Raw genomic sequence first — 12,798 nt, 5'->3', positions numbered from 1 at the left:
TTCCAGTGCAGTGGTGCAATCACAGCTCACTGTAGCCCCACCCTCCCAGGTCTCATCTTGCCTCTGCCTCCCGAGTAGCTGAGACCACAGGCATATGCCACCAAATCTGGCTAATTTTTTTTTTTTTTTGAGACGGAGTCTTGCTCTGTGCCCCAGGCTGGAGTGCAGTGGCACGATCTCGGCTCACTGCAAGCTCCGCCCCCCGGGTTCACGCCATTCTCCTGCCTCAGCCTCCTGAATAGCTGGGACTACAAGTGCCCGCCATCACGCCCGGCTAGTTTTTTGTATCTTTTAGTAGAGACGGGGTTTCACGGTGTTAGCCAGGATGGTCTTGATCTCCTGACCTCGTGTTCCGCCCGCCTCGACCTCCCAAAGTGCTGGGATTACAGGCTTGAGCCACCGCGCCCGGCCCTGGCTAATTTTTTAAAATTATTTTTTGCAGAGATGGGGTCTTGCTATGCCTCACCTTTTTGAACCTCTATTTCTGCACGATAAGGCACAAGTGAAAAGCTTAGAGAGCTTAAGTGTCAGAGACTGGGTTACAGTGCCAGCTCTGCCCTCGTGCTGTGTGACTGTAAGCCACGCATCTCTGTGCTCCAGTTTTGTCCTCTGTAAAATGGAAATAATAAGAACCACCTCCTAGTCTGGGGTGTGGCTTTGATGAAGCGGAGATACAAGCCAAGTAGTTAGCACAGTGGTTACCAGAGAACTGCTCAACAGCGTTAGCTGTTATCGTGGCATCACCTTTAACACAGGCATGATTAACACCCACCTCCCAGGCCTGTTAAAAGGACTACTATGCCAAGTTGGTGGGCACTGGGTCTGGCACACCATGGGCCCTTAAAAAACGGCAGCTAGGCCGGGTGTGGTGGCTCACGTCTGTAATCCCAGCACTTTGGGAGGCCAAGGTGGGCGGATCACTTGAGGTCAGGAGTTTGAGACCAGCCTGGCCAACATGGTGAAACCCCGTCTCTACTAAAAATACAAAAATTAGCCAGGCGTGGGGGCGGGAACCTATAGTCCCAGCTGCTTGGGAGGCTAAGGCAGGAGAATTGCTTGAACCCAGGATGCGAAGGTTGCACTGAGCTGAGATCATGCCACTGCACTCCGGCCTGGGTGACAGAGTAAGACTCCATCTCAAAAAAAAAAAAAAAAAAAGGCAGCTATTCATTCCTGAGTGCTGTGTTCCTAGGCCAGTGCTGGGGCCTCAGCTATGACCCACAGAGACCCAGGCCTTGCTCTCATGGCCACATCATTCTGATGCTATCAAAGATGAGCTCTCTCTTTAGCCCTCTGGTTCCTTCCTGGGTGGTAGAGGCAAGCGAAGAGCTCTTAGAGCTTCCTCTTCTCTGCTGAGTGGAGGTTAAGAGCAGTCTCTGTCTCACAGGTGACTGCAGGGGATTCAAAAAAAATCCTGCATCTAAAGCCCTCTCACATGGCCTCAGGGTGCCTGTGAAGGATCAATTAAATGGTTAATTACTATTGTTAATATTGTTTTATTCATCTATTCTTTCAAACTGTATTTGACGGACCCAACCCTACGGTACAAATGTGACCCAAATACAACTAGCCCCAGGCTCACAGAGCTGGGTATGTGCATATACGTATGAATGGATAAGCATATTTTATACACACACGCACACACACTGTTAAGTATTCCTTATCTGAAGTGCTTGGGATCAGAAATGTTTTGGATTTTTTCAGATTTTGGAATATTTGCCTATTCATAATGAGATATCTTAGGGATGGCACCCAAGTCCAAAGACCGAATTCATTTATACTTTATAAGCACAGCCTGAAGGTAACTGTATACAATATTTTAAATAATTTTGTGCATGAAACGAAGTTTGTGTTAAGTACTTATATATGAAACTTTCCACTTGTAGTGCGGCATCGTGTCAGTACACAGACAGTTTCAGATTTTGGAGCTAGCCGGGCGCGGTGGCTCACGCCTGTAATCCCAGCACTTTGGGAGGCCGAGGCAAGCAAATCACCTGTGGTCGGGAGTTCAAGACCAGCCTGACCAACATGGTGAAACCCTGTCTCTACAAAAAGTACAAAAATTAGCCAGGCATAGTGGCACACGCCTGTAATTCCAGCTACTCAGGAGGTTGACTGAGGCAGGAGAATAGCGTGAACCTGGGGGGTGGAGGTTACAGCGAGTTGAGATCACACCACTGCACTCCAGCCTGGGCAACTGAGCAAGATTCTGTCTCAAAAAAAAAAAAAAAAAAGAAAACTTGGAGCATTTCGGATTTTGAATTAGGGATGTTCAACCTGTGTATGCGTGTGTGCGAGTGTGTGAGTGTGTGTGTGTATTTTTTTTGAGGTGGAGTCTCACTGTTGCCCAGGCTGGAGAGCAATGCAACCTCTGCCTCCCAGGTTCAAGCAATTCTCCTGCCTCAGCCTCCCAAGTAGCTGGGATTACAGGTGCCCGCCACCACGCCTGGCTAATTTTTGTATTTTTAGTAGAGACGAGGTTTCACCATGTTAGCCCAGGCTGGTCTCAAACTCTTGACCTGAGGTGATCCACCCACCTCGGCCTTCCAAAATGCTGGGATTACAGGCATGAGCCTCCACACCAGGCCCATGTATGTGTATCTTAAGTGTGTTAAATTCCACAAAGGGGAAGGAAAGGGAGCTACGATTACGGCATCTTTAGAGGACACCTGACTGAGCTCGGGAAACAAGACTGCTCTGAGGACTGAGATCTGACAGATGAGCAGTAGTTAACCAGGTATGGGAAGAGCTCATACAAAGGTCCTGTGGCTGGGGAGTGCTTGGGTCAGTGGAGGAATAGCAAGGAGGCCAAAATGACTTGTGCAAAGGAACAAGGCAGAGTGTGGGGTGGTGTGAGTCTGGAGGAGGGGCAAAGACCAGGCCATGCAGGACCCTAAAGGCCACAGTGAGGAGCCTAGGCTTTCTCTCAAGGGTACTTAGAAGCCATAGAGGTGCTGTGAGCAAGAAAGGGACAGGGTCAGTTTTGCGCTTTAGAAAGGCCTCTTGGACTCTTCTAGGGAGGATAGACTGGAGGAGCCAGGACTGGAGGCCAGCGGACCAGAGAGGAGGCTGGGGCAGTAATACAGGAGCAAATGGAAAATGTCTATATAAATGTCATCTGACAGGAAAACTGAACCTAGTAAACAGGTGCCATTTCAAGCTGGGATCCCAAGGAGACAGAGGAGTTAAACAGGTGAGGAGGGGGTAATACAGGCCAAAGCCCCGTGGTGGCAGAAATAGAAGGCCAGTGGAGCTGTCCAAGGATGAAGCTCAGTGGTCAGACCACAAGGGTCTTTTAGGCCAGGGATAGTTTGGTCTTCCCCCCAAAACAACTGAAGCATCAAACAGGAGAGGGAAGTGGTCAGGTTTCACTTAATATTCACTCCTTTTTTTTTTTTCCTTTTTTTTGAGACAGAATCTAGCTCTGTCACCCAGGCTGGAGTGCAGTGGGGCCATCTCCGTGCACTGCAGCTTCCCCCTCCCAGGCTAAGCAATTCTCGTGCCTCAGCCTCCCGAGTAGCTAGGACTACATGCACACACCACTAAGCCTGGCTAATTTATGTATCTTTAGTAGAGACGGGATTTCACCATTTTTGCCAGGCTGGTCTCGAACTCGTGACCTCAGGTGATCTGCCCACCTCGGCCTCCCAAAGTGCTGGGATTACAGGTGTGAGCCACCGTGCCCAGCCAACTTAATACTCACTCCTATTGTGTGCCAAGCCAAACCTCAAGAGTGGCTGAGCTCTTCTGGGAATGGGGAACCCAGCAACAAGCAAAACAGACAACGTTCTGGAGGTGGCCAGTCTAACGTCAGGACTGCTCTGAGGATTACAGAGACTTCCCTTTTTCTTGCTAACACCAGATCGGCACTGGGAGGCCACACCAAACGACACAGTATGTTACAACAAACAGAAGCTCTTGGGATCCTAACAATGATTATGCTCAAGAAAAGATTAATGAATATACTCCTGAGGAAATAAGCCTCTTGTCTTGACATACTTCCAAGCCCAGATTTTACCAGGATGACCTGTGTCCCCCAAACTAGGGTCCCCCACCCCAGACGAAAGGCCAGTTACTCACGATCTTTTCATAATACTCCCGTCTCCGCTCCGCCCTCTTCTTGTAGTCGACCATCATGCCTCGAAGTTTCCGCTCATGCTTCCGAGCCTCGTGCCACATTGTGGTGAGGCCGAGCCTGGGGCCTCAACCTGAGGGATGAAGGGACCAGGAAAGGCAGATGGGCTGTGAAAACCATATGGGCAGAATCAAAGTCATCTAACAAGTTGGTGACAGAGTCGATCCCAAACAACACATCGCTTAGCTTCAGGGAGCAGAAGTGAAGCTGCAGAACGGTATGCCAGATGTTCAAGTCCATCCCTAACAACTTCGATCTGGCAACTTGGGCATTCTAAAAAACCCTTAGGTGATTCTGAGGTGAGCATCCCTGGGAAAGGGGTGTCCTACATTCCATGCGCTGGAGTCGGGGATGAAAGTTTTGAAACATCAGTAGGGTCAGTAGTTTGAAGTAGGGTCAGACGGCAAACCCTGAGCACCTAAGGCTGGAGCTCAAGGGAAAGAGAAGAGCTGAAAAGGCTCCCACTAGGGGCCATGCGTGGGTATGAGTCTGGGTGCTAGAGGGATAAGGAAGGTAAGGATGAAGGCAGGTGGAGGAAATCGGAGAAAGCCTTTAAGGGAACAGTGCAGTTGCATGAAGGTGGAGGTCGAGGACAGGTGAAGGGCGTGGCGGAAAATGAAGATGCTAGAGGGAGTAGGAACACGGGAAGAGAGTGTTGCAAGGAGACCAGAGTGAAGTTGAGGTCTAAAGATGGGATCTAGATGGCAGGGTGTGGAGAGTACCCAAGGAAAAAGAGGGTAGAGCTTGAGAGAGGCGGAGTTGGCTGACGGGAGGGCGTGGGCTGAGCTTGGGGGCAGGGCTTGTGGGAAAGGGAGGAGACCGAAGGTTTGGACAGGGCTTGTGGATCGCGTCGCGGCCTGAGGATTTGGGCTGGATTGTTTTTTTGGGTTTTTTTTTTGACATGGGGGCGGGGACTGTGATAAGCTGTTGGCCGAAGGCCGAGTCCGACGCGGCAACTTCTGGCCCACAGCCGGGGCACGGGCGCGGCCTGAGGCCCGTCAGGCCGAATGGGGTGAGGGACGAGCGATCCTCGGGGCCGGGACGCAGCAGAAGCCTACAGCAGTATGGGAAAAGCCTAAGGAAAGGGAGAAGCTGGGCTGACGCCTGCCCGAAAACCGGGAGGTCGAGCCCGCCGCCTGCACTCACCGGCTGGTCTCCGCCTCCCAAAGCTGCGCTCGCGCGCTGCCCGCACAGGAAGCGGAAATGAAAGGCCGCGCTAGGGAGAGGGGGCGGAGCGTGGTGGAGCTCTGCACAGCGCAGTTCCGCCGACGTGAGGGGCGGGTCCTAGGGTTGAGAGGGGCGGGGTCAGAGGAAGAAGCGGTAGAACCGAGAAGGGAAGAGCTTGGATGCTTTATCTTTTTATCTTTTTTAATTTTATTTATTTATTTTTATTTTTATTTATTATTTTTTTTGGATTGCAAAAATTTATTAAAATTGGAGACACTGTTTTAATCTTCTTGTGCCATGAGACTCCATCAGGCTGTCTACAAAGACCATTGGGAGGCTGAGGATCACTTGAGCCCAGACGTCTGAGGCTGTAGTAAGCTTCAGAGGGCCACTGCACTCCAGCTTGGGTGAGGAAAGACCCTGTCTTTCAAGCGGTAAGCTGCATGCTTGCTTGCTGTGGTCATTAAAAACCCTAGTTTAGGATAACAGGTCTGCCTGTTTGAAGATGAAAAATAATCCCATTTAAAATTTGCCCTACTCCATTTCCTTTTCAGTCACATTTCAACTTTTAAACAGCTAATCACTCCCATCTAGAGATTAAGATGTATATGCCACTAAAACCTTTTGCCACCTTAAAAATTTCCTTAAGGCCGGGCGCGGTGGCTCAAGCCTGTAATCCCAGCACTTTGGGAGGCCGAGACGGGTGGATCACGAGGTCAGGAGATCGAGACCATCCTGGCAAACACGGTGAAACCCCGTCTCTACTAAAAAATACAAAAAAACTAGCTGGGCGAGGTGGCGGGCGCCTGTAGTCCCAGCTACTCGGGAGGCTGAGGCAGGAGAATGGCGTAAACCCGGGAGGCGGAGCTTGCAGTGAGCTGAGATCCAGCCACTGCACTCCAGCCTGGGCGACAGAGCCAGACTCCATCTCAAAAAAAAAAAAAAATTTCCTTGAAAGTTTAAACTAACCTGCATTTCTTCAAGCATGAAATCTGAGTCCTGAAATTAAGGGACAATACACAGTAAGACAACTTGCATACAATTAAGGGTAACCCAAAATCTCCAAACACTATAGAATGACTATATTCCCCTTTTCAGGGCATAAACTAGAATGTTACAGCCATCTTTTTATCTTTTTTATTTTATTTTTTTTTCTGAGACGGAGTCTGTCTTTGTCGCCCAGGCTAGAGTGGCGCGATCTAGGCTCACTGCAACCTTTGCCTCCTGGGTTCAAGCGATTCTCCCACCTCAGCCTCCCGAGTAGCTGGGACTACAGGCATGCGCCACCATGCCCGGCTAATTTTAGTATTTTTTGTAGAGACTAGGTTTCGTCTTGTTGCCCAGGCTGATCTCAAACTCGTGAGCTCAAGCGATCCTCCCGCCTTGGCCTCCCAAAGTGCTGGGATGACAGGCCTGAGCCCCCAGCCAGGAGGCTTTCTTTGCTACGTAAGGAACTAGGGCGTTTCCCAAGCGCAGAATAGACGAAACTCCCGAGGCTCAAAAACTCATCTTTATTGGGAAGACTCTGAACAACCAACCTACCCCCCACCTTCAAGTCTGGGGAGGAAGGGCCGGGCATCTGCCCCCTCCTCCCATATGTACAATCTTTTCCGAATCCTACTGGAGAATGTTCCCCCACATGTGGTGACAGAGGCAGCTTTAACAAGCTAGTGCACGGGAGCCATGTCCCTTTTCCTCTCCGGACTCAGTTTCCTCATCTGCAAAATGGGCTCAAGGGGAAACCCGTGCAACGGAGCTTCTCGCCAAGGCTTGAATATGTCCATTTCAGAAGCATGAGGAAGGGCCAAGGGGATGGGGGTGCTAGACATCCTGGTTGGGATTGCACAGCTCCTCCACCTCCCTCCCCACCCAGTGCCCCTCCTCTGGCATCGCGGGGCTACGTGGCTTCAGGCCCTGGGGATAGGAGGCCGCCCCCAAAGGCCGCCTCGCGGTACTGATTGGGGAACATGTTGCTGCCCACGAGGCTGGCGGTGCCTCCATCCCCGGGGCCCGGGGCCTGGTACGAGTCCAGCGTCAGCGGTTCAGGGCCAGGGGGCTCCCCAACCACGGCTCCGGCACTGCACACAACAGCGCTAGCATGTGGTGGTGCCGGGGGCAGCAGGTCCAGCATGGTGAAGAGTGTGGGGGCTGTAGGGTCGTAGGCAAAGCCATCATCCAGGAGGTCAGGCCCGCCAGGGGGCTCCAGGCCGGGCAGGGACACGGTGCCAGAGAAGAAGTCAGGGTCTGGCAGCAGGGCTGACGGCGGGAGGAACGGGCCTACGGGGATGAAGACAGAGAAGTGTAGTGTGATTTAGGGCCAACTTCTGACCAGGCCCTAATTCAAATGCCCCACTTCCTGCAAAATGTGATATCAAGGTGGCCTTTTTTTTTATTTTTGAGATGGAATCTCATTCTGTCGCCCAGGCTGGAAGGCAGTCGTGTACTCTTGGCTCACTGCAACCTCTTCCTCCCCGGTTCAAGTCGATTCCCCTGCTTCAGTCTCCCGAGTAGCTGGAACTACAGGCACGTGCCACGCCCAGCTAATTATTCTTTTTAGTAGAGATGGGGTTTCATCACGTTTGCCAGGCTGGTCTCGAACTCCTGACCTCAGGTGATCCACCTGCCTCAGCCTCCCAAAGTGCTGGGATTACAGGTATGAGCCACCAAGCCTGGCCTTAAGGTGCCATCTTAATCCCAAGGAGAATCCATGTGGGACTATCACCATTCTCAGATAATAACTAAATTGAAGGCCAAGAATATAGCCTTTTGGCATGGTGGTTCACACCTGTAATCCCAACATAACATAGCAGACCCTGTCTCTACGAAAAAATTATTTAAAAGTTAGCTGGGTGTGGTGGTGCACGCCTGTAGTCCCAGCTACTTGGCAGGCTGAGGCAGAAGGATTGCTTGAGCCCAGTTTGAGGCTGCAGGGAAGTATGATTACATCACTGCACTCCAGCCTGGGGAACAGAGCAAGACCTTGTCTCTAAAAGTAGTGATAATAAGAAGTAAACTAAGGCACTGAGGGCACTGAGGGAAAGTCAGTGGAAGGCTCACACAACTGTTGTGGAACTAGCATGTGAAACCATGCTCCTACACAGCTGTGGAGAGTTTTCCCTGAGAGTGAGGAAGGAGAAGAGGTTCCAAAGCCCCCCAACATACAGAGACAACCCAAAAAGTGAAATCTCCAGACCATGGGAGACACAAGTTGGGAAGTCACCAGTCCCAAAATTGTCAGAAAAAATAAATGTCGGCCGGGCGCGGTGGCTCAAGCCTGTAATCCCAGCACTTTGGGAGGCCGAGACGGGCGGATCACGAGGTCAGGAGATCGAGACCATCCTGGCTAACAAGGTGAAACCCCATCTCTACTAAAAAATACAAAAAACTAGCCGGGCGAGGTGGCGGACGTCTGTAGTCCCAGCTACTCGGGAGGCTGACGCAGGAGAATGGCATAAACCCGGGAGGCGGAGCTTGCAGTGAGCTGAGATCCCGCCACTGCACTCCAGCCTGGGCGACAGAGCGAGACTCCGTCTCAAAAAAAAAAAAAAAAAAAAAAAAGTCATTCTTAGGCATAATGAGGACTTAAGAAAAAATAACAATCAAATCAAAAAGTTTCATTATAAGAGGGATTCTCTGGCCAGGCATGGTGGCTCACATCTGTAATCCCAGCACTTTGGTGGGCCGAGGCAGGCAGATTACCTAAGGTCAGAAGTTCAAGATCAGCCTGGCCAACATGGCAAAACCCTGGCTCTTCCAAAAATACAAAAATTAATTGGGCGTGGTGGTAGGCGCCTATAATCCCAGCTACTCGGGAGACTGAGGCAGGAGAATCACTTGAACCTGGGAGGCGGATGTTGCAGTGAGCCGAGATTGCGCCACTGCACTCCAGCCTAGGCAACAGAGCAAGACTGTCTCAAAAAAAAAAAAAAGAGGGACTCTCTTTTTGGAACAAGACAAACCTTAGAGACACAAGGCTACTAGGACTCTTTTCTAGCCTTCCTTGCAGCCTGATGCGATCATGTGACTAAGTTCTGCTAACTGGAATGTGGGCATAATGGCTGGAGTTACAACAGCCATCTTGCACCATGAGATGGCAAACTGAAAATAACAGAAGCCTGGGTCTCTCGATGATCATGCAGTTACCAGACCATCCCTGGAACACACCTACAGACTGTTTTTTGTTTCTTGTTTTTGCCTTGTCACCAGGCTGGAGCACAGTGGCACCATCTTGGCTCACTGCAACCTCCACCTTTTGGGTTCATATGATTCTCCTGCCTCAGCCTCCCGAGTAGCTGGGACTACAGGCATGTGCCACCACACCCAGCTAACTTTTGTGTTTTTAGTAGAGATGGAGTTTCACCACGTTGGCCAGGATGGTCTCTCTCCCTTGACCTCGTGATCGACCTGCCTTGGCGTCCCAATATGCTGGGATTACAGCTGTAAGCCACAGTGCCAGGCATGTTTTTTGTTGTTGTTGTTTTGAGAAGGGTCCCGTTCTGTCGCTCAGGCTAAAGTGCAGTGATGCAATCTTGGCTCCCTGCAACCTCCACCTCCTGGGTTCAAGTGATTCTCCTGCCTCAGCCTCTTGAGTAGCTGGGACTACAGATGTGCACCACCACACTTGGCTAATTTTTGTATTTTTAGTAGAAACAGGGTTTTACCATATTGGCCAGGCTGGTCTCAAACTCCTGGCCTGAAGCAGTCCACCCACCTTAGCGTCCCAAAGTGCTGAGATTATAGGCATGGGCCACTTTCAGTCCCTATGGACTATTTATGTGAGACAAGAAATAACGTTCCATCCTGTTGAAGCCCCTGTTATTTTGGGTTTTGCTGTAAATGCAGTTAAATGTGATCACAGGTTGGGTGCAGTGGCTCATGCCTGTAATCCCAGCACTTTGGGAGGCTGAGACAAGCAGATCACTTGAGGTCAGGAGTTCGGGACCAACCTGGCCAACATGGTGAAACCCCGTCTCTACTAAAAATACAAAAATTAGCTGGGCACGGCACCATGTGCCTGTAATCTCAGCTACTCAGGAGGCTGAGGCAGGAGAATCGCTTGAACCCGGGAGGCAGAGGTTGCAGTGAGCCGAGATCACACTATTGCACTCCAACCCGAGCAATAAGAGTGAAACTCCGTCTCAAAAAAAAAAAAAAAAAAAAAAATGCAAGTTCCTAGGCCGGGCACGGTGGCTCATGCCTGTAATCCCAGCACTTTGGGAGGCCAAGGCAGGCAGATCACAAGGTCAGGAGATCGAGACCATCCCGCCTAACACAGTGAAACCCCATCTCTACTAAAAATACAAAAAATTAGCCGGGCGTGGTGGCTCACGCCTGTAATCCCAGCTACTCAGGAGGCTGAGGCAGAAGAATGGCGTGAACCCGTGAGGCAGAGGTTGCAGTGAGCCCAGATCACACCACTGCACTACAGCCTGGGCGACAGAGCGAGACTCTGTCTCAAAAAAGAAAAAAAAAAAGAAAAAAAAAAAAGCAAGTTCCTAATATCTCCTGGGCACTAACTCTGCGCCAGCCACCATGATAAATAACCGTACGACATCATCTCACTAAATTCGGGAAAGGACTGTAAGAGACAGGGTCTCCATCTGACAGATGAGTAAAGTAAGGCTCACAGAGGTCACACAAACTAAACTGCTAAACTGTGGGCTCAGATTTCAAACCCAGTCTGATCCCAGAGGCCATACTCCTAACCATTACACTGCAGTGCCTTGGCGGTACTGCTTCCACAAGGGAGGGGTGCTTTAGACCTTGGGAAACTGGGATACTGGGGAAGGTGGATGAATAGGGAAGGGAGTTTAGGAAATGGGAGAGCAAAGATTGGTGAAGTGGGCTAGGATTGGTGGTTGCTAGCGGCAGAGCTATTAGGCATTGGTTACCAGTTGCAGGGCAGGGGGAAGAACAGGTGGAGCTTCAAATCTCCAGGGTGGGACTAGGTCAGGTGGTCCAGGCTCAGCAGTCTGAGTGGTTAGTAGCTGGCTAGGAGCTGGGTACCTTAGCTGGGTGTTGAGGGCTGTGTTTTTAGAGTTAGTAGTCAGTGGGTAGAGACTTTTCCTCTTTTCTTTTCTTTTGTTTCTTTTTTTTTTTTTTTTTTTTTTTTGAGACAAGAGTCTCGCTCTGTTGTCCAGGCTGGAGTGCAGTGGTGCCATCTTGGCTCACTGCAACCTCCATCTCCCGAGTTCAAGTGATTCTCGTGCCTCAGCCTCCCGAGTAGCTGGTATTACAGGTGTGCACCACCACACTCAACTAATTTTTGTATTTTTAGTAGAGACAGGGGTTTCACCATGTTGGCCAGGATGGTCTCGAACTCCTGACCTCAGATGATCCGCCCCCCTCAGCCTCCCAAAGTGCTGGGATTACAGACGTGAGCCACCACATCCAGGCATCTTTTCTTTTCTTGTTTTTTTTCTCTTATCTTCTTTTCTCTTTTTGAGACGGAGTCTTTCTTTGTTGCCCTGGCTGGAGCTCAGTGGCACAATCTCAGCTCACCACGACCTCTACCTCCTGGATTCAGGCAATTCTCATGCCTCAGCCTCCCGAGCAGCTGGGACCACAGGCATGGGTCACCACACCCAGCTAATTTTTGCATTTTTAGTAGAGACAGGGTTTCACCATGATGGCCAGGCTGGGCTCAAACTCCTGGCTAGAGATTTGTTTTCTGAGGGCAGCCAGATAGGATTGGGGTTCATGGGAGCTGGAAGCTGGCATGGGAGTTGAAATGAAGGCAGGGGTAGAACAGGCCAGAGACAGGCTCTGAATCTGAGGTTGGCTGGCTTCAACCACCACCCCCATTCATCCATCATCAACTCCCTGCTACCTATGCCATATATATCACCACTCATCTACACAGATGCCCAGGGGCCACCTCCCTGTTCCACCAGAGATCTGCTACTGTGTGACCTCAGGCAAGAGACTTCACCTCTCTGGGCTTCAGTTTCCTCACCTGTAAAACAGGGGAATGACAGCACATACCTCACAGGTTAAGTGAATAAACTCACAGAAAGCACTTAAGTGCCTGTCATACAGTACCCATAAGAAGAAATATATTAAGAACCAGGCGCTGTGGCTCACGCCTGTAATCCCAGCACTTTAGGAGGCTAAGGTCGAAGGATCACCTGAGGTCAGGAGTTCGAAACCAGCCTGGCCAATGTGGCGAAACCCCATCTCTACTAAAAATACAAAAATTAGCCAGGCATGGTGGTGGGCGCCTGTAGTCCCAGCTAATTGGGAGACTGAGGCAGAAGAATCTCTCAAACCTGGGAGGCAGCAGTTGCAGTGAGCCAAGATCACACTACTGCACTCTAGCCTGGGCAACAGAGATTCTGTCTCAAGAGAAAAAAAAAAAGAAGAAGAAGAAGAAATGTATTAAGAGTCAGGCGCTGTGGCTCATGCCTGTTATCCCAACACTTCGGGAGGCTAAGGCGGGAGAATGGCTTGGGCTCAGGCGTTCAAGACCAGCCTGGGCAACATGGCAATACCCCGTC

The 12,798-nt window shown here is 50.6% G+C and overlaps 2 protein-coding genes across 35 annotated transcripts in view; both read right to left on the bottom strand.

Moving 5' to 3' along the window:
* CLASRP (CLK4 associating serine/arginine rich protein) overlaps window positions 1–5,340 on the bottom strand; it is a 31,395-nt gene extending 26,055 nt beyond the window's left edge. For 22 of the 33 annotated variants that reach the window (XR_013409879.1, XR_013409882.1, XR_013409880.1 and 19 more), the window contains exons 1-2: window positions 5,282–5,340; window positions 4,081–4,208 (exon numbers count right to left, since the gene is read on the bottom strand). Coding sequence is in view for 13 of the 33 variants with exons in the window: in XM_077980327.1 (XP_077836453.1) it covers window positions 4,081–4,179 (99 nt within the window). In the remaining 20 variants the exon portion in view is untranslated. Of the gene's footprint in view, window positions 1–4,080; window positions 4,243–5,281 lie in introns of all 33 variants that reach the window. The other 11 variants (XR_013409883.1, XR_013409881.1, XR_013409864.1 and 8 more) reach the window with 1 other exon arrangement.
* A 1,457-nt stretch (window positions 5,341–6,797) lies between these two features.
* Window positions 6,798–12,798, bottom strand: part of RELB (RELB proto-oncogene, NF-kB subunit) — a 42,704-nt gene continuing 36,703 nt past the window's right edge. For both annotated transcript variants that reach the window (XM_028839828.2, XM_015124244.3), the window contains one exon: window positions 6,798–7,579. In XM_028839828.2, the coding sequence (XP_028695661.2) occupies window positions 7,200–7,579 (380 nt within the window). In that variant the 3' untranslated portion in view covers window positions 6,798–7,199. The remainder of the gene's footprint in view (window positions 7,580–12,798) is intronic.

The sequence above is a fragment of the Macaca mulatta genome, chromosome 19, assembly GCF_049350105.2.
Source record: "Macaca mulatta isolate MMU2019108-1 chromosome 19, T2T-MMU8v2.0, whole genome shotgun sequence".
NCBI classification, from domain to species: domain Eukaryota; kingdom Metazoa; phylum Chordata; class Mammalia; order Primates; family Cercopithecidae; genus Macaca; species Macaca mulatta.
The sequence above is the reverse complement of the archived record's forward strand: the minus strand, read 5'-3'. Positions and strand labels throughout refer to the sequence as shown.